Source organism: Belonocnema kinseyi, chromosome 2 (genome assembly GCF_010883055.1).
Source record: "Belonocnema kinseyi isolate 2016_QV_RU_SX_M_011 chromosome 2, B_treatae_v1, whole genome shotgun sequence".
Lineage (NCBI taxonomy): Eukaryota > Metazoa > Arthropoda > Insecta > Hymenoptera > Cynipidae > Belonocnema > Belonocnema kinseyi.
The window spans coordinates 96,390,543-96,411,582 of NC_046658.1; the positions used below are offsets into that span (position 1 = coordinate 96,390,543).

At 23.8% G+C, this 21,040-nt stretch overlaps 1 protein-coding gene across 2 annotated transcripts in view; it reads right to left on the reverse strand.

The window, feature by feature from the left end:
- LOC117167980 (ribosomal oxygenase 1) overlaps positions 1-21,040 on the reverse strand; it is a 29,095-nt gene that overhangs the window by 1,621 nt on the left and 6,434 nt on the right. For both annotated transcript variants that reach the window (XM_033353264.1, XM_033353263.1), the window contains exons 3-4: positions 17,641-17,918; positions 12,692-13,421 (exon numbers count right to left, since the gene is read on the reverse strand). In XM_033353264.1, the coding sequence (XP_033209155.1) occupies positions 12,692-13,421; positions 17,641-17,918 (1,008 nt within the window). The remainder of the gene's footprint in view (positions 1-12,691; positions 13,422-17,640; positions 17,919-21,040) is intronic.

Sequence of the window (21,040 nt, forward strand, 5' to 3'; positions counted from 1 at the left end):
CAAATTTTTTTATTTCAGATTTTAATTGTTAAGTGTACATTTTATTTTAAAGAATTTAAAAATGCAGTTTTAAAGACTTAAGCCATTAAAAATTAGAATCATTTGAAATCAAATATTTCAGAAAAAAAAATATTTTTAGTTGATCAACTGTCAATATAAATTAATAGTGATTTTTAAAATTAAATTGTGCTTTCAAATTTTTTAAGTAAATAATAATTAATTTTACAAGACGATTCAAAATCTGTTTGCAATTTTAGAATTTCCAGTTTCTAACTTTAAAAATTATGTAAACGCCCGATTGAAACTTTATAAACTATTTTCAATTTAAAAATAACATCAAAATAATGTAATCATAATTAAAAGCTTTTATTAAATTTCCCGTATAATTTTAGTCTAAAATATTAAATTTTCAAACTATTCAATTTGGAAATTTTTACTTTAAAAAAATAAGAATTAATTAATATTTAGAAAGATCTGACTGTTTTATTTAAAATCAGTAATTATAGTCCATATTAAAAACTAAATTTTAAACGCTACATTTTAATTGTTCTATTTAAAAAAAAAATGTAATTTGTAAGAAAAAAATTGTGGAGTTTCGTTATAAATAGCCCACGGCCTAATTTAAAACAAAATTTAGATTTTGGCAGATTTCGAACAAAAAATATAAAACATTTTTAAAAATGTTAAATGTCTTCAGAAGATCAAAAAACACTTCCTATGAAAATTGCAAATTATTTTTATTTTAAAAAGATAATTTGGAGTGATTATTTAAAAAGATTTAGAAAGATTTACGAAATTACCAAAAATTAATGTGGAAGATTTTAAGGAAATTAATTTAATTTGGCAGAATTAAAAAAAAAATAGCAAAAATTGGATTAATTATAAGGGATGTTTAAAAGTTCTAAAATAATTTCAAACAAAAAATAAAAAATTTGAAAAAACTGTAAACATGCAGATTTTTCAAGATTTTTAAATAAAATTTGGAAGCATTTTAAGGTGCTTTTAACCATTTGAAATGTAAATAATTTAATTTTTAACTTAAGAATGTTTCAGTTTATAAAAAAATGTAATCGTTCAATTTGTAATGTTTCTGGCTTAAAATTGCTTTAAATGATATAATTTTGTCCAATTTTAAATTCATTTTTTGATTCTTCAATTTAGACTTTTAAGCATTGGAAATGATAACGTGGATTTATATTTTTAGTACCAAATCTGATCTTTGAACAGTACAATTTATAAAAGTTAAAAAATTTATTTTGCAGTTAACGTGAATTTGATTAAAAATTGCTCAGTTTAAAAGAGTTAGTAGCTTCCATTTTACACGTGTACATTATTGAGTATTTGAATCAGATTTGAATAAAAAATTATTGAATTAAAAAACTTTTAAACTTCAATTTTAAAAGTTAGAAATTCAAGAGTTCCACTTTGAGTGCTTCCATTTGCACCTTAGTTTTAATTCATTCAAATGGAAAAATTATTAGGTTCTGAGTTCAATTTTTTAAATTTCATTGACCATGAAAAACTTTTGCGATCCGGGAAAAAACCGGGAAATGACCGGGAATTTTTTTCTTGAATTAAAACGGCCACCCTAAGTCGTCTATTATTCGTATTCAATCATTGTTTCATACTTCACGAAAATATCGTAAAAACACTTTTATGCAACAATTAATGTACATATTTAAAATAGTAACCACTCTTTCTAGTTCCAGTTTTCGGCACCAGGTGGCGAAATGGTAGACCACTATTCCCAATAGATGGAATAAAACTTTTTAAATTAAAATTTAAAATTTTCAAATTCATTTGTTTACTTTAATCAAAAACTGTTCTACCATAAAAGATGAATTTTCAACAAAACCAATGAATTTTTAACCAAAAAACATGATTCTTCAAAAAAATTGTTGAATTTCCAACTAAAAATATAATCATCAGGAAGAAGCAACTGCAAATTTTCGACAAAACAGTTCAATTAATAACAAAATAGACAAGCGTTCAACAAAGCAGTTAAATTTTTCGCCAAAAAGGATGAATTCTCAACAAAAACAAAATATTTTGAATTAAAGAAAAAAAATTCTACCAAAACGATGAATTCTCAACAACAAAAAAAGACGAATTTTCAACAAAATAACTGAATTTTGAAACAAATAAATTAACTTCCAACGAAAAAGAGTACAATTTTCAGTCCTAAGTATTAATTTTCAATAAAAAATACGAATTTATAACAAAATAGTCCATTTTTCAAATAAAGAAATTAAATTTTAACTAAACTTATGAGCTTTTAATTAAAACGATGAATTTAAAAGAAATCAATTTTTAACAAAGTAATTGAACTATCTCCCAAAAGTTAAATTTTCTAACAAAAGAGTGACATATATCTAACGTTCGGTAGCCTTGACATTTTTGAAATATGACTTTGAGAAGAATGGCATTTTTTATCGCAGCGATTTATATGTAAGTATGTAACTCACCCAAAAGTTGAATTTTCTAACCAAAGAGCTTTAAATGAAAACACTCAAAGTGGAACTGTTAAATTTTGAACTTTTAAAATTGAAATTTAAAAGTTTTCAATTACAAAAATTTGTATTCAAATGCTCAATAATGTTCGCGTATAAAATTGAAGGTACTAACATTTTTCAATATAAAAAAATACAAATCCACGTTATCATTTTCAATGCTCTAAATTAAAAAATCAGTCAATGAACTTAAAAAATGTTCAAAATTTTATAAGTTTGTAGGATTTTAAGCTAGAAACATCAAATATTGAAAAATTGAAAAAATTTTAACTGAACACTTCTTAAATTATAAATTCAATTATTTTCTTTTTAAATAGTTTAAACACCCTTGGAAAGCTTCAAAATTTTATTTCAAAATCTTGAGAAATCTAGAAGTTGTTTTAAATTGGGTTTAAACTTAAAATTATTTTAGAAATTTTTTCAGAACTTCTAAATATCTGTCAAAATAAATTGAATTTTTTTCTACAATTTTCAGAAAATCCTGCAAATTTTAGAAACTTTCTTTACAATTTGGATGTATAAATAACAATTGAACATTCATTATTTGTAGGCGTTCTTCAAAAGAATAAAAATATTTTCTTAACATTCCTAGGAAAATTAAAAATAACTTTGCATTTTGAAAAATTATTTTAAGAGAATATTTAAAAAGTTTTTCAAAGATTTAAACAAAAATTTCAAAAAAAATTCAAGAAGATTTTAAGAAAACTTTCTAAAATTTGCATGATAATTTTTATTCTTTTTCAAACTCCTAAATATCTCTTAAAATTACTCAAATTTTGTCTACAAATGTTCATTTGTAAATTAATCATCAAAATTTAAAAATTTAATTTGCAGATTAAGCATTTTTCAAATACAACAATTAAAATTGTAACATTCAATTTACTTGTATTAAATAAAAACTCAAATATTGCTAAATCTTCAATAATTAATCTTTTTTTTTTTTTAATTAAAAATTTCTAATTTAATGGGTTAAAAATTAAATATTTTAGACTAAAACAATATTTTAAATTTAATAAAATCCTTAAATTAAGAATATATTAATATGAAGTTATTTTTAAGTTGAAAATAGTTTATAAACTTTTAGTCACACGTTCACATTTGTTTAATGACTAAGACTTTCAAATTAAAACCGTTTAAGTTTTAACGTTAAAATCCGAAAACTCTTAAATTTTGAACTGGTTTAAAATTATCTTTCAAATCGTTTTTTTTTTCACTTTTTATTACTTAAAGTGCAGATAAATTTAAACGAATTGATTTATTTATTAAATTAAAATGTTTTTTATCCAAAATTTTCAACATCAAAGGCTTTTATTTTTTATTTGTGCAAGTCTTTAAGAAAGCATTTAAAAGTTCTTTAAATTAAAAATGTAATCTTAGAAATGAAAATTTTTAAAGAAAAAAATTTTCAATTACGCATTGTAAGCTAAATTATAGCATAATTAAAAAACTGTTGAAATCGAAGGTGGACATATTTTTCTTCTACAAATTTGTAAACTTCCCAGTTGACAAAGAAAATCACTGTCATTTCCCGGTTTCCCGGTTCAGTGGACACCCATCTCTTTCTCTACAATTTTAAGATTTTTTGGTTAGAAATGCAAGAGCCTGGTCAAAAATTAATTTGTTTCGCTCGAAAATTGAAACTTTTTGTTAAAAATGCATCAATTTAGTAGAAAATTAAACTATTTAGTTGAAAATTCGTTGTTATTGGTTAAATAAAACTGGTTTTTACTTTAATTTTAAATTTACTTTTGTCGAAAGCTGTATAAACTTTTACAACAAGTACTACTACTTTCTTAAAACTTCTTTTTTTATTAAAATTCATTTTCTTGAAAATTCAACTGATTAGTTGCAAATTAACTTTTTTTTTGAAAATTTAACTGTTTTGCAGAAAAATTCGTCTTTTTGGCTGAAAGATTCAACCATTTGGTTCGAAATTTAATCATTGGGTAAAAAATTAAACTTTCTTGTAGAAAATTCTTTTTTTTTTTATTAAAAATTAATTATCTTAAATGAAAATTTAATTACTCCATTTTCGTTTAAAAAGTGACCGTTTTTAGTTTAAGAATTCAACAATTTAGAAATAAAGGAAATTTAAACTGAAAATTATTCAAATAAGATTTGGACTAACATCACATCCATAGTTCAATCTATTTAATTGAAAGTTTATGTAATTTGTTGAAAATTTGTCTTTCTTGGATTAAAATTCAACTACTTGGTTAAAAATTTATCTACTTTCCTCAGTATTTATCTTTTTTTTGTAAAAAATTAATCTTCTGTGTTGAAAATAGTGCCTTTCGTGACATTTTGTTCAAAACAGTAGCAAAATAACGTCATCGGAATATTATGAGACCGGGAAAAACAGAGAAATTATCGTAAATTTATGTTTTGACCCGGAATTTTACAAATTAAAAAAAGTCCGTCCAAGTTTGATTTTAATCGTTTTTTTGTTTTTTTTTTGTTTTTTTTAATAATCAGTTGAATTGTTATCTTTCTCAATAATGATGATTTAAATTTTTCATTTAAAGAATTTTAAAATGCTGTTTCAAAGACCTTACCAATTAAAAATTAGTAGCGTTTAAAATTGACAATTTGCGATTAGAAAAATTTGAATATAAATTATAATGATATATAATATCATTATATCATTATCATAATTATATCATTATTATAATCATAAATCAAATATTTAAAAACAAACAAAAAACTAAATTTTGAACTCCTATAATTTCTAAAAAAATCCGAGAAAGTTTCTTAATATTCCTAGGAAAATTACATTTTATTTTGAAAAATTAATTTTAAGGAAAAATTTAAAAAGGTATAAAAAGAGTTCCAATGGAATCTGGAAGATTTTAAGGAAATATTTTTGATTTTTTAGAATTGAAGAAAAAAATCTAGGAAGAATTCGAATCATATTAAAAGATGTTTAGAATTGCAACAACGAATTAAAAAATGAATTTTTAACAAAGTAATTCAACTGTCACTCAAAAGTTGAATTTTCTAACCAAAGAGACGAATTTGTTGAACATTAATTTTTTTGTTTTAAAATTAATCTCTTTATCTAGAAATTTCACATCCTTTGGTGAGAAATGCAAGAGCCTAGTTAAAAATTAATTTATTTCGCTCGAAAATTAAGTTTTTAAATTAACAATTCATCAATTTAGTAAAGAATTTAACTATTTAGTTGAAAATTCGTTGTTCTTCGTAAATCGAACTGGATTTTACTTTAATTTAAAATCTATATTTGTTAAAATATGTATCAATTTTTACAACAAGTGTGACTACATTCTTAAAAGGTTTTTTTTTATTACAATTTATTTTCTTGAAAATTCAACTGATCAGTTGAAAATTAACTTTTTTTAATTTTAATTTTCGGATTGAAAATTTAACTATTTTGTAAAAAATTCGTCTTTTTAGCTAACCTGGAAGATTTTAAGGCAATATTTTTTATTTTCTGGGAGTTAAGAAAAAAATTTGAGGAAGAATTCTAATCATTTTAAAATATGTTTAGAAGTTCTGAAAAAATTTCAAAAATAATTAAAAATTTGAGTAAATGACTAAATGTAAAGCAACCTGTAGATGCTTCAAGATTTTGAAACAAAATTTTGAAGCTTTTTAAGGATTTTTTAACTATTTAAAATAAAAATGACTTAACTTTTAATTGACGAAGTGTTCAGTTTATAACAAAAATGTAATCGTTCAATTTTTAATATTTCTAGTTTGAAATTGCTCAAAATAATTTGCAGCTCAGTTTTTATTACTTCAAATTGAAAAATTTTGAGCGTTAGAGTTCAGATTTTTTAATTTCATTGACAGTGAAAAATGTCTGCGAACCAGGAAAAAACCGGGCACGGTTCGCATGAACGAACTTTAAATACATAGCACGTCAGATTTTTTAAAAATATTTTTTTCTCTACATTTTTTGGAACATTTTAATACCAAAATGAAAAAAAAATCCCCGGCCAGATTTTGAGAAAAACGAACTTTTCGAATAAAATTAACTTTTATTTTTAATACTCCAGAAAACCAAGATAATGTTCATGAATTCCCTATTTGAAACCTAAAATACAGTATTCTGAAAACTTATAAATATTTGTTTTCACCTTTAAAATGTTCTTGGTCACAACTCGGTAATTGAAATAATATTGTCAGTTTTATCAGAACAATTCAAGACTAGAGAAAAATTATTTCTCACACTATTTCTTAGGAAAACCGAATTTATATGAAAAATCAATATTTTATGCAAATTAGCATGATGATAAAAATTGGAATAGAAATAATTCTAAAGATAAATATTAATTATTTAACACGTAACATAAGTCGAACATAAAATTTATTAACTTAAAACATTTTACAATTATTTTTAAATGTTTACTTCAATCTACGTTTGTGATTTTCAATTATTTATGACTTTTTAAAAACTTCAAAAAAGACTAATGATTGTTCGTCTCGTATTATACTGTAAAATTGTAATATATATTTCATAATTTAAGAATTTTTTAGTATGATAAAAATGTATGTTTTCATTTCCTGAATCTCACACGTAATTATAATAATATTTATTATGAAAAAGGAATTTACATGCAGTTGAAATGTAATTTTTATTTTCAAAAACTATATGTTCAGCCTATGTTACGTGTTAAATAATTGATATTTACCCATATTTATCTTTAGAATTATTTCTATTCCAATATTTATCATGAAATTATCCACTTTTTCTTTTGGTCTTAAAATGTTCCAAAAAAAAAGAAACAAATATAAAAAAAGCTGACGTAGTATGACTTCGTATTTAAAGTTGGTTCAGGCGAACCGTCTCCAGTTTTTTTTCCAGTTTACAAAAATTTTTAACTATCAATGAAATTAAAAAATCCGAACTCTAAAGCTAAAAATTTTTCCATTTAAAGTAATAAAAACTGAGCTGCAAATCATTTTAAGGAATTTTAAGCTAGAAATATTAAAAATTGAACTATTATAGTTTTGTTATAAACTGAACACTTCTTAAATTAAAATTAAAATTGTTTTCATTTTAAATAGTTTAAAAATCCTTAAAAAGCTTCAAAATTTTGTTACAAAATCTTGAAACAACTACATGTTTCTTTATATTTACTCAAATTTTAAATTACGTTTGAAATTGTTTCAGAACTTCTAAACATCTTTTAAAATGATTCGAATTCTTCCTGTATTTTTTTGCTTAACTCCCAAACAATACAAAACATTTCCTTAAAATCTTCCAGGTTCATATGATTAATATAAATTGTGTACCAAATAGTTGAATTTTGAACCAAATTGTTGAATATTTAGCCAAAAGACGAATTTTTTACAAAATAGTTAAATTTTCAATCCGAAAATTAAAATTAAAAAAAAAGTTAATTTTCAACTAATCAGTTGAATTTTCAATAAAATAAATTGTAACAAAGAAATTTTTTTTAAAGAATGTAGTCACACTTGTAAGAGTTGATACATATTTCAACGAAAATAGATTTTAGATTAAAGTAAAGACCAGTTCGATTTAACCAATAACAACGAATTTTCAACTAAATAGTTCAATTTTCTACTAAATTTAAGAATTTTTAACAAAAAACTTAATTTTCGAGCGAAAAAAATTAATTTTTCACCAGGCTCTTGCATTTCTAACCAAAAAAGCTGAAATTTGTAGCGAAAGAGATTAATTTAAAAAGAAAAAGATTAATGTTCAACAAATTCGTCTTTTTGGTTAGAAAATTTAACATTTTAAATGACAGTTGAATTACTTTGTTAAAAGTTCATTTTTTAATTCATCGTTTTAATTCTAAACATCTTTTAATATGATTCGAGTTCTTCCTAATTTTTATTTCTTCAATCTTAAAAAAATAATTGGAATCCTACAAAATCCTACACAATCCATTGGAACTCTTTTTAAATCTTCTTAAATTTTCTCTTAAAATTAATTTCTTTTAATAAAAAGTCATTTACAATTTTCCTAAGAATCTGAAAAAAAAGTTTTTTTTGTAATTCTTTTAGAAGACTTTCATAATTCTTAAAAAGGTTTTAATTTTTTTCTAAATCTGCAAAACTCTACATTTTATTTTAAATTAGGCCGTGGGCTATTTGTTTAAATTATTTCAAATAATTTAAACTTCCAATTAATTTTGAATAGAATTCGGAGTCTCATTGTTTTGATAAAGCCGACATTATTACAATTTTGGCCTTCAAATAAGGAATTCATGCCCTTTATCTTGGTTTTCTGAAGTTTTATCGATTTTCAAGACATAAAGAATGTTTTAAACCCCCATAACATGATCAGAGATGGTCGACTTTGATCTAATTAACTTACTCGTTATGCGATATTTGACTTGTATTACACAGAAAATAAATTTAAAAATAAAAATAAAATTTTATTTTATTCGAAAAATTCGGTCTTCTCAAAAATTGGCCGGAAAATTTTTTTCTTTTTGGTCCTCAAATGTTCCAAAAAATACTGTGTATCCGTGCGGGATATGAACGGGAATTTTTTCATGTGATTAAAGCGACAACCCTGATAAGGTAAACCGACGATTACTGTAAAGATTGCAATTTTAAACCCGAAAATAGGAATTTTCGGCAAAAAGGTCATTCTCAATCTAATACTTCAATTTTCTAACAAACGGTTCAATTTTGAAATAAAAAAGACTAATTTTCTACAAAAAAGATGAATTCTAATTTTAAAAAATAAAATAGTTGACATTTTATCAAAAAAAATTTTAAATTATGAATTAAAAACAGTCGAATTCATTTTAAGAAATGAATTTTTACCTACATATTTCGACTTGTAATGAAACGAGATCAAATTTCTACCAAAAAAGATGAATTTTCAAAAAAGAAGGAATTTTCAATAAAAAAATAAAAAATATTTCAAACAAATTCTTGAATTTTTTACTAAACTAATACAATTTTCAGATAAAAAATATCAATTTTCAATAAAAAGGTTAATTCTCAATCTATTACTTCAATTTTCTAAGAAACTTTTAAATTTTAAAATAAAAAACACTAATTTCTACCAAAAAAGATGAATTTTCAAACAAGAAAGATTTTTAAATAAAGATAATATATATTTCAAAAAATTCTTGATTTTCCTACTAAAATAATATAACTTTCAGACCAAAAAATATCAATTTTCAATAAAAATGTTAATTCTCAATATAATACTTCAATTTTCTAACAAACTTTTAACTTTAAAAATAAAAAACACGAATTTCTACCAAAAAAGATGAATTTTCAAACAAGAAAGATTTTTCAGTAAAAAAATATATATTTCAAAAAATTCTTGATTTTTCTACTAAGCTAATATAACTTTCTGACCAAAAAATAGACATTTTCAACAAAAAAAGTTAATTCTCAATCTAATACTTTCAATTTTCTAAGAACTGTTGAATTTTAAAATTAAAAAAAAAACTAATTTTCTACCAAAAAAGATGAAATCTCACAAAAAATAGAATAGTTTATATTTCAACCAAAAAAGGTTTGAATTACAAATTAAAAACAGTCTAATTCATTTAAAAAAATGAATTTTCATCTACATAGTTCGACTTGTAATGAAACAAGATAAAATTTCTACCAAAAAATATGAATTTTCAACAAGATGAAATTCATCATTAAAGAGATAAATATTCGAACAAAAAAGATGAATTTTCAACATAAAGAGTTGAAATATTAATCAAAAAAGATTTTTTATTCAAGAAAGAAAAAAAATGCCAACCAATCTGTTAAATTTTCAAGTCAATTTATCATATTAATGTTATTACTATTAATAATATTTAATATAAACCTATCATTATAAATTTTAATGCAAAATTACTAATTTGTATTAAAAAATTTAATTTAGGAGTAACTATTTAATTACTTTCTTAAGAGGTTGGCAAAATTTAAGGTTCGAATTGCAACGTTGCAATAAAATATTTTTAACTTCTTGTTTCGAATTCATAAACGATTCAACTGCAAGCGTGGAGCTCATAAATAATATTTTTAATATGTCACTATGACAAAATACTGCCTCATTTAATTCAAAATACATACGGAGAAAGTGGCCGTCCCATTAAGGGAAACTTTTTCTATTAATCTAGAAACTACATTACTACAAGGCTATAAAAGTTATGCGGAAAGTTTTAAAGTGCAAAAAAAATGGTGAATTTTACAGCGGTTCATTCACAGATTTGGAGAAGTAATTTTTATTATTTTTTACAGAATGCATAACTTGCCAGAACAAAAATAAATAGTGGTAATAAATTCATAAGAACAAGGTGTCTAGCGATTCTTAAGAATAAAATGCAAGGTCTTTTCCAGGTTTTCCAGGTCAAGAAATCAAAATTTTCCAGGTCTCGTTTCTTACATCAAATAATAAAATAAACGTTTGTCATACATGTAAAAAATGAGCCATTTCATTTTTTATTATCCAAAAATTGATAAAGAAAGCCGAATCGTAAATAAACAAATTGTTAATTTTTTGCGAACATGAGTCGTCTTTCTGAAATCTTTAGGAATATTTTTTAATCTTTTAATTCTTGAAATCATTGAAATCTTTTGAAATCTTTGTGTGATAATACAAACCTTAGTGAAAGCTTGAAATTCCGGTGAAATCCTTTGGCATTTTTCAAAGCTTTTGTCAAATCTTTACAATTCTTGAAATCTTTGTGAACTCTTTCTGTAATCTTTGTTTGGGGAATCTTTTGTGTTTGTTTAAAAACATTTGAAATGTTTTTAAATCTTTGAAATATTTTTGAAATGTTTCTTTAATCTTTGTTCGCGAAATCTTTTCTGTTCGTTTGAAATTATTGAAATCTTTTAAAATCTTCTGAAATTTGTTGAAACCTTTTGAAATCATTAAAAATCTTTTAAATGTTTTGAAATTCTTGAAATGTTTTGAAATCCTTAAAAATTCTTTAAAATATTTGAGAAATCTTTTGCAATCGTTTGAAATCTCGTCAAACATTTTTAAATCGTTTAAAATCTTTGAGGGTTTGAAATCCTTTAAATCTGGTGTACTGCACCCTTGTTGAAATCTTTGAAATTCGCGTATTGTTTTAAAATCTTTATGAATGTTTTATTAAATCTTTGAAACTTTTGTAAAACCTTTTGAGATCTCCTAAAAAATTTGAAGTTATATAAAATCTTTGAAATGTTTTAAAATCTTTAAAATCTTTTGAAAGTTTTAAAATCTTCGTACAATGTTCGAAATCTTAGAGAAATGTTCGAAATCTTTGAAATTTTTGTGAAGTCTTTTGAAATCTTTGTGAATTCGTTGGAATTATTTAAATTATTACAAATCTAAGTGAAATCTTTTGATATCTCCTCAAAAATGTTGGAATTGTTTAAAATCTTTGAAATGTTTTGAAATCTTAGAAATGTGATTTAATATACCCGTTTTAAAATCTTTAAACCCTTTTGTAAGTTTTAAAACCTTTGTGAAATTTTCGAAATCTTTGGGGAATTTTTGTGAACAATTTTTAATCTAGTGTTTACGCCTTTTTTGAATTTTTGAAATCCTTGAAATCTTTGTCAAATATTTTGAAATGTTTATAAAATCTTTCTTGAATCTTTGTTTGGAAAATCTGTTGTACTCGTTAGTCATTGAATTATTTGAAATCTTTTGAAATATTCTAAAAGGTTTTAAAACCTCTTGAAATCGTTTCAAATTTTTGAAATTTTTATTGAAATCTGGCGTGCGCGCCTTTTTTCAAATCGTTAACATCCGTGAAATCTTTACGAAATGTTAAAGATACTTAAAATATTTTTAAATCTTTAAAAATCTTTTGTAACCTTTTGAAATCTTGTGTAACATTTTGAAATCTGTTACACACTTAAAAACCGAGTGGTCAACCCCTAAAAAAATCCGCTGTATAGCCAGGGCTCAAGGTTTTCGTGAAAAAATCAAGGAGATTTCCAGGTTTTGAAGGTTTTCAAGGTCACTAGACACCCTAAAGAACTTTATAAATGCTAGAAAATTTTTAGATACTTTTATGATTTATATTAGAATATAAAAGATGCTCAACGATATTTATTATTGTCCCAGTACTGGACATACTTTTTACATTGTCCCAGTAATAGTCGGTTTACCTTAGTGTCAATAGTATGACGAGTACGAGGCCTGCATTTTCTAAAAAATTGTGAATTTGCCAAAAAAAAAATGTGAACAGTGGCCCGGAACATTATATATTGAAAAAAAAACATACCTAACACAATGAGATCTCACAAGTCTTATCCTCGTCTCCGGTTCAATATCGACTTTCTCTTCAACAACTCCCGCATTCCTCACAATCCATCCATCCTGAATGACAGAATATTCCAGGTCCTGATCCCACAGAACAGGAGGTAAAAAATCGTGAAGATGTCCCTTGGCAACCTGATCTGCAGCCACATCGACATCAACATGTTTTATAAGTTCCTCCAAGAGGAACTTGGCTTTCTCCAAAAATGCTCTTCGATTTGGACCTTTGTCGGCAGAATGTGCGAGACCAAGATGCCTCAATGAGCCAATAGGCAAGCCCTCGCGAAATCGAAAGTCTCGTTTTGACGCGCTCTCAAGGGCTTTCGGCAAAAGCTTTTCGAAAAGGTCAGTCCAGCTGTTTTTCTGATAAACGCTCAAGGTGATGTGCAGACTGTGAGTGTCGTCTATGGTCTCGCCTTGGTGAATTGTTCCTCGAGGAAAGTAGAGTAGATCTCCAGCGTTTAAAACCACATCCATAATTGGCTCTCCAATTTCGGATTGGTCGAAATTCTTGGAAGAAAATCTTGCCAGGAAATCTTCCTCGCGGGGTTTGTAGAGTCTCCATCGTTTCTTTCCTTCGACTTGTAGAATGAAGGCTTCGATGTCGTCGAAATGAGGAGCAAAACCTTGACTGTTGGGCGGAGTGAGATAGGAATTCGCTCCAACAAAACAGCCGAAAAATTCTTGAAGGATGGCTAGATAAAAAGAAAAGCAGTAGTGTATTTTTAACCTTCAAACGGTACACTGGTGCGAATTCGCACCGGAAGTTTTTTTTTTATTTTGTTGGCATTTAGGTAAACAGAGCTACAGCGGATTATCCCCACATATATTAAATATATATGTTAAATATGTGTGATATATACTAATTGTTTATTATATCTTCAATATATTAAATAATTAATATTAAAATTGCAAACAAACCAATTCGCACCAATGTGCCGTTTACGTATGCTGGGTTGGAGTGTACCGTTTGAGGGTTAATTGAAAGAAAAAGTGTCCTTCACTCATTTATGTAATTTTTTTCAAATTCGCAGAAATTTTCTACTGTAGATTATCGTTTTAGTTATAAACTTTATTATTCGGTTGAAAATTTAACAATTTTAGGATGGCGATTCAGCGGACGATTGCAAATGTAATCTAAATATCCTTTAAGACAACAGATCGAAAAATTGTAGAATAAATGAATTTTTAAATAAAATTATGAATCTTTAACTGGAATAGTAGAATTTTAAACCAAACAGATACATTTTCTACTAAAATGATGAATCTTTAAATAAAATACTTGAATTTTTAACCAAAAATTGATATTTTAAACAATTAGATTGATTTTCAATCAAAAAGATTAATTTTCTATTAAAAAACTACAACTTTTCAAAACAATACATAAATTTTAAAGAAATAGTAAAATTTTCAATCCAAGGATTCAAATTGCCACACAAATAGTTGAATTTTGAACTGGAAAAAAATCAATTTTTTAAAGAAAATGGAATAGTTATATTGTTAGTAAAACAAACATTCATTTTCATCTCGACTGATGAATTTTCAACAAAATAAGTTTTTATCCAAAACAATAAATCTTCAAATGTCATTTTTCAATAAAAAATTTAATAGTAATTAAATGTTCAACCAAAAAAATGAAGTTTCAACTAAAATTACGGAATATTCAAGTGAAATAGTATTTTTATTTTCAGTTTATGTAAAAAATTATTTCTCAAACAAAAAAAAGAACAGCTCATTTTTAATTAGATTGATTTTCAATCAAAAAGATTAATTTTCTATTAAAAAACTACAACTTTTCAAAACAATACATGAATTTTAAAGAAATAGTTAAATTTTCAATCCAAGGATTCAAATTGCCACACAAATAGTTGAATTTTGAACTGGAAAAAAATCAATTTTTTAAAGAAAATGGAATAGTTATATTGTTAGTAAAACAAACATTCATTTTCATCTCAACTGATGAATTTTTAACAAAATGAGTTTTTATTTTTAAAAAATGAATCATCAAATAAAACAGTTGAACTTTCAACCAGACAAAATTTTTTACTAATAAAGATAAATTGTCAAATAAAACTTAAATAATTAAGTTCTAATTTAAGAAAATCAATGTTGAACCACAAAAAGACGAATTTTCAAATAAAACAGATCATTTTTTTACGAAACATTGAAGAATAATTAAATGTTCAGTCGAAAAATGAATGCTGAACCAAAAAAAATGAATTTTCAACTAAAATTATTAAATATTCAACTGGAATAGTATTCTTATTTTCAGTTTCAGGTAAAAAATTATTTTCAACAAAATAAGAAACAATTTTTCCATAAAATTGTTAAATTTGTAGTGAAAAAATTCTTTTTCGTCCTAGGAAAAAACAAGCTTTCAATCAAACAGCTCATTTTTCAATCAAATAAATGAATTTTCAATTAAAGTGATGAATCTTCAATAAAAAAATTATTCTTCAAAAAAAGAGATTATTTTCCAACCAAGTAAATTTATTTCTGACCTAAAAAATGAATTTTCAACTAAAGTAATGAATATTTAACACAAATACTTGAATTTTTAACCAAAAAGAATAATTTTTAAATGAAGAGATTAACATTTTTTTAATCTTTTTTTTCCAAAAAAAAAACAGATTTTTTTACAAAATATATGAATTTTCGAGGAAATAAATTAATTTTTAATTTAAAAGGACAAACTCACAACCAATATGTTAAATTTTGAACTAGCATATGTAAATTTTCCACTGGAATAGTTAAATTTTCAATTAAAAAATTGATTTTCAACAAAGAAGTTGCATTCTTAAAAAGAAATGAATTTCTAATTAGAATTATGAATCTTCCAACAAAAAAAAATGAATTTTGAACAAAAAAGTTTAGCTTTTAACAGCAAGTAAATGAATTTTCAAGAAAAATAGGTAAATTCCTAACAAAAAATGTATATTATAATTCAAAAATATTCCAAAATAAAAAAGATAATTTTTTTCACATATGCCCTGCAACTAATAAAGTAGAAATCACCAAAATTACTAAAATAGTGAAAACTGGAATTTTGCTACGATCAGAAGCAATTTCTCAATTTTTAAATTAAATTCCCAGTCATTTCCTGGTTTTGTCCTTGGTCAATAAAATTCTCGGTTTCCCGGTCAAGTCACCATCCTGAATTTTCTTTAAAAGATTTCTTTTTTGGTTGGAAATTCATCTGTTTTGTTAAAAATTGAATTATTTCCTAGAAAATTAACCTTTTTTTAAAATTTCTATTTTTGTGTTGAAAAGTCAATTGAAATCTTTTTATACGAAAATTCTACCCTTTCTTTAAAAATTTATCTTTTTGATTGTAAAAATTCATCTGTTTGAGTATAATTTTAATTTTTCTTGAATAAAAATGCAACTATTTGGTTGAAAGTTCAAGAATTTTTTTGAAAAGTTATCTTTTTTGGTTTAAAGTTCTCCTGTTTTATGAAAATTTAACTATTTTGTAGAAAATTTACTTTTTGTTTAAATTTAATATTTTGGTGTTGAAAAGAGTAATTGTATCTTTCTTGGATAAAAATGCAAGTTTTTGGATGAAAATAACTTACACTTATAAAATGGAAAGTCTTAACACTGTTCAAGTGATTAACTTTAAATTTGATCCATTTAAACGGAAAATTTTAGAATTTTTACTTTTATAAATTGTAGAGTTGAAAGATTCAGATTCAGTTACAAAAATATACATCCATGCTATTATTTTCAATTCTCTAAATTGAAAAATAAAAAAATGTATTTGAAAACTAAAAAATTGTATTATTTTGACCAATTGTTAGCTAGAAACATTAAGACTTAAACAAGTCAATTTTTTTAACTGAACAGTTTATACATTAGAAGTTGGATTATTTTTATTTTAAATAGTTGAAATATCCTTAAAAAGTTCCAGTTTTCTTTCAGGCTTAAAAAATATACATGTTTCAAATTTTTTCAAATTTAAAATTGTTGTTAAAAGTTTTTCACAACTTCTAAATACCTTTAAAAATGATTCAAATTTCAAATAATTTTTCAAAATAAAAAATTATTTTCAATTTTTCTAGCAATCTTAAAAAAATGTTTTTATTCTTTTAAAGCCTTTCACATTTCTTAAAAGCTTATGCATTTTTTGTTCAAATTCTACGAAAATCTACGTTTTGTTTTAAATGCTATTTTAACTGGAATTTCGGTACGAATAAGGAAAATTTTCTCGGAACACACGCTTTAACAGTTTCACTTAAAAATTAAAAAATTTTTGAATAGAAAACTTTAAATCGTTACGCTCAAAGTTTAAAAAGATCCTTGAAATTCCAAGTTTTAGAGATTTCTATTTCAAACAATTCAGTTTCAAATTATTTAAATTTTTTTAGAACTAAGACTTTTGAATAGAACCAGTTTAATTTGTAACGCCGAACTCTAGAAATTCTTAAATTTGAACGGATTTAGAATTGTCTTAAAAATAAATTATTGTTCACTTTTTGATACTTCAAGTACAGATCAATTTTTAAATTAATTAATCAATTTCTATTTAAAGTTAATCAAGTAAAAATATGGTTATCAAAAATGTTCAATTTCAAATGCTTGTTATTTGTAATTGTTTTGGTCTTCAAATACTGCACTTTAAGTTAATTTAAATAAACAATGTACGCTTGAAAATAAAAATCTGGAATGTAAAAGTTTCGAATTACGCATCATAAACTAAAGGATACCATAATTAAGGAAGATAAAAATTCAAATATTTATTTAAAAAATGTTTAGAATAGAACTTGGAAAGATTTTTTTTCTAAAAATTAGTAAAATTTCTGGTTAAAAAATAAATTCACTGTCATTTCTCGGTTTTCCGGTCCAACGACCAATGTCCTTTAGTCCGATGCCTCCTGTAATTAAAAATTGAAAGAGCTAATGAAATAAAATTACCATTGAACTCATGAAGTTGTGGAATAAAGGTCTGAGGATTCAGCATCCTGATGGAACATCCATTCTCGTAATAATCCCAAACAATACTCGGGATTGCTCGACCAGGAGGATTATGTGTTTCCCTCACTCCATCAGTATACGACGTAACGTCGACATTTTTCGTAAAAAGTATGTGATTCTCTCGCAAAATTGTATCCATCATCGGTGTGGACATTAAAACTTGATAGTAATCTTTATCCTTTCTTTTTATATGAACAGGTTGCTGTTCCCAAGATTCTCTAAACATTTTCAAATATGAACAACTTAAGAATCAACTATTAAACAAATTTATAAATATAAAAAATTTTCAAATTTTTGAAAGAATAATTAATAATTTCAAATGGAATGTTAATTCTATCGTTTCTAAATAAAATATTTTTAAATTGAATAATTTGAAATTGAAAGTGTTTGAAATTAAATGATTCTCAATTCGAAGCGATTAAAAATTGAAAATGCTTAAATGAATTGAATGCTCATTACATTAAAAAATTATAATCTGAAAAAGTTATAAAAATAAAAAAGATCAATTCTCCATTATTTTTACAGTTCAAAATAAAAGGCTTTTAAATTATAAGCCCTTAAAATTAAAATTAAAAAAAATTAAAAATAGACGAATTTTATTTGAGAAATATTACAATTTTATAAATTAAAACTTACGAAAGAGAAAAATTGAACATTCAAATTACACAACTTTACGACATTACATTGAAAATTAAAATTTTTTTTAAATAGAATACAAATCAAGATTATTTTCTAAATTTTCAAACTGGAAATAGTGCAACCATCCAGCCTTTCAATTTTATATTCTAAAATTTCGAAAAATTCAAAAAACCAAACAATATTCTACATTTGAAATTGAGAACAAACTGTTTGGGATATTAAAATATAAAATAATTAAATTTAAAACTGACTACAATTGAAACTAAACAAGCATATTTTAGTTTCAGGAAGGCCATTTTAATCAACTAAGAAAATTCCTGGTCATTTCCCGGTACGCAAACATTTTTCACGGTAATGAAACTTTTTTATTTCAAGTAATAAAAACTGAGCAGAAAATAATTTTAAGCAATTTTAAGCTTGAAATATAAAAAATTGAACGCTTAAACTTTTGTTATAAACTAAACCCTTCTTAAATTAAAAGTTAGATTATTCTAATATTAAATAGTTAACAAATCCTTAAAAAGTTTAAATTTTTTTTTAAATCTTGAAACATCTACATCTTGTTTTACATTTATGCAAATTTTTTATTATTTTTGAAATTTTTTCAGAACTTAGAACCACCTTTTAAAACGGTTCCAATTCTCCCTACATTTTTTTAAATTCTAACAAATTAAAAATATTACAAATCTTAAAAAAAGGTTTTTTTATATTTTTTTCAAGGCTTTTATAATTCTTAAAAAGCTTCTAAATTTTGTTTTAAACCTGCAAAAATCTATATTTTGTTTTAAATTAGGCCGTGGGCTAGTAGCATCGAAATTTGGCAATATTATATTTTAAAATTAAACCATTTATTTGTATATTAAAATTATTTAGATTGAACAATTATAATTTTAATTTCAAAGTTTAGTTTTAAATATTTGATTTATAATTACTGATTTTACACGGAAAATAAAATATTTCTAAATATTAAGCAACCAGAAAGCAACAGCTATTTTTCTTAATTGCAAAATTTGAAATTTGAGACTAAAACAATATTTTTAATTTAATAAAAGCCTTTAATTATAAATATATTATTCTGAAATTATTTTAAAAATGAAAATAGTTTATATAGTATCAATTGGGTGCTTACATTTGTTTAACTACTTATACTTTGAAATTTAAACAGTTTCATTTCGAACATTAAAATCTGCAAATTCTTAAATTTCGAACTTATTCCGAATCGTCTTGTAAAATCAATTACAATTTACTTGTTTATCCTCAATGTATACATCAATTAAAAAATTATTATAATTTATATTCACATTAGATCAACTGAAAAGTTTTTTTTATTAAAAATCATCGATTTCAAACGCCAATAATTTTTAAGTCTTTAAAACTGCATTTTTAAATTCTTTAAATGAAAAATAAACGCTCAAAAATAAAAATCCAAAATGGTCAAAATTTGTAAGTGAAAGATTCTCGAATTACGCAATATAAACTGAATGATATCATAACTCAAAAAGAAAAAAAATTTACTGATTATTTAAAAAAAAAAGTTTTGAATCAAACTGGAAAAGATTTTCAGGGTGGCCGTTTTAATCGAAGAAAAAAATTCCCGGTCATTTCCCGGTTTACAAACATTTTTCACGGCCAATGAAATTTAAAAAATCAAACCAAACTTTTAAAATTGAAGTTTAAAAGTTTTTCAATTGAAAATTGTGTATTCAAATGCTGACAAATTTACACGTGCCAAGTGGAAGGTAGTAACATTTTTCAATTAAAGAATGTTTAATGAAATGCGAATAAACTGCCAAATTTAGAACTTTTATCAATTATAGAGTTCAAAGATTCAGATTAAGTTCCAAAAATATAAATCCACGCTCACATTTTTAATAGTCTAAATTAAAGAATCAAGCAATGATTTAAAAAAATTTTGAAAATTATATTATTTTAGGTAATTTCAAGATAGACACATTAAAAATTGAAAAATAATTTTTTTGACTAACAGTTCTTAAATTATTTTTATTTTAAGTAGACTAGGAATCCTTCAAAAGCTTCACAATTTTATTTAAAAATCTTGAGAAATCTAGAAGTGGTTTAAAAGTTTTCCAAATTCAAAATAATGTTTTAATTTTTGTTCGAAACTTTTAAATATATTTCAAAATTCATTGCATTTTTTCTATAAGATTGGAATTAAATTTAGAACTTGATTTTTCGCTTTGAATAATTATTATAACAGAAAGTTTAAGAAGAGTTTAAGAGCTTAAAAGAATTATCAAAGAAGAACATGGAAGATTTTAAGGATTTTTTTAATTTGCAGGATTTTCAAAAATTGTAGGAAAACTTCGATTAATTTTAAAATATATTTAGAAGTTCTGAAAAAAATGTTAACACACGTCGTTTAAATTACTTGAAATTATTTCAAGTTTTTAATTAATTTTGAATCTTTTCAAAACTTCTAAATATCTCTTAAAATTACTCAAATTTTTTCTACAAATAATAAGTGTTCAATTGTTATTTATGCTTCAAAATTTAACAATTTCACTTATAAATTAAACACATTTTAGATAAAACAATAAAAATTGGAACGCTAAAAGTTTAAAAGTTCATCGAAAATCTAAAGATTCAAAGCTTTCTATGTAAAACAATTCAGTTTCAAATGGTTTTCTTTTAAATATTTTGATTCAATTTACTCGTCTTAAATGAACAGTGTAATATAATA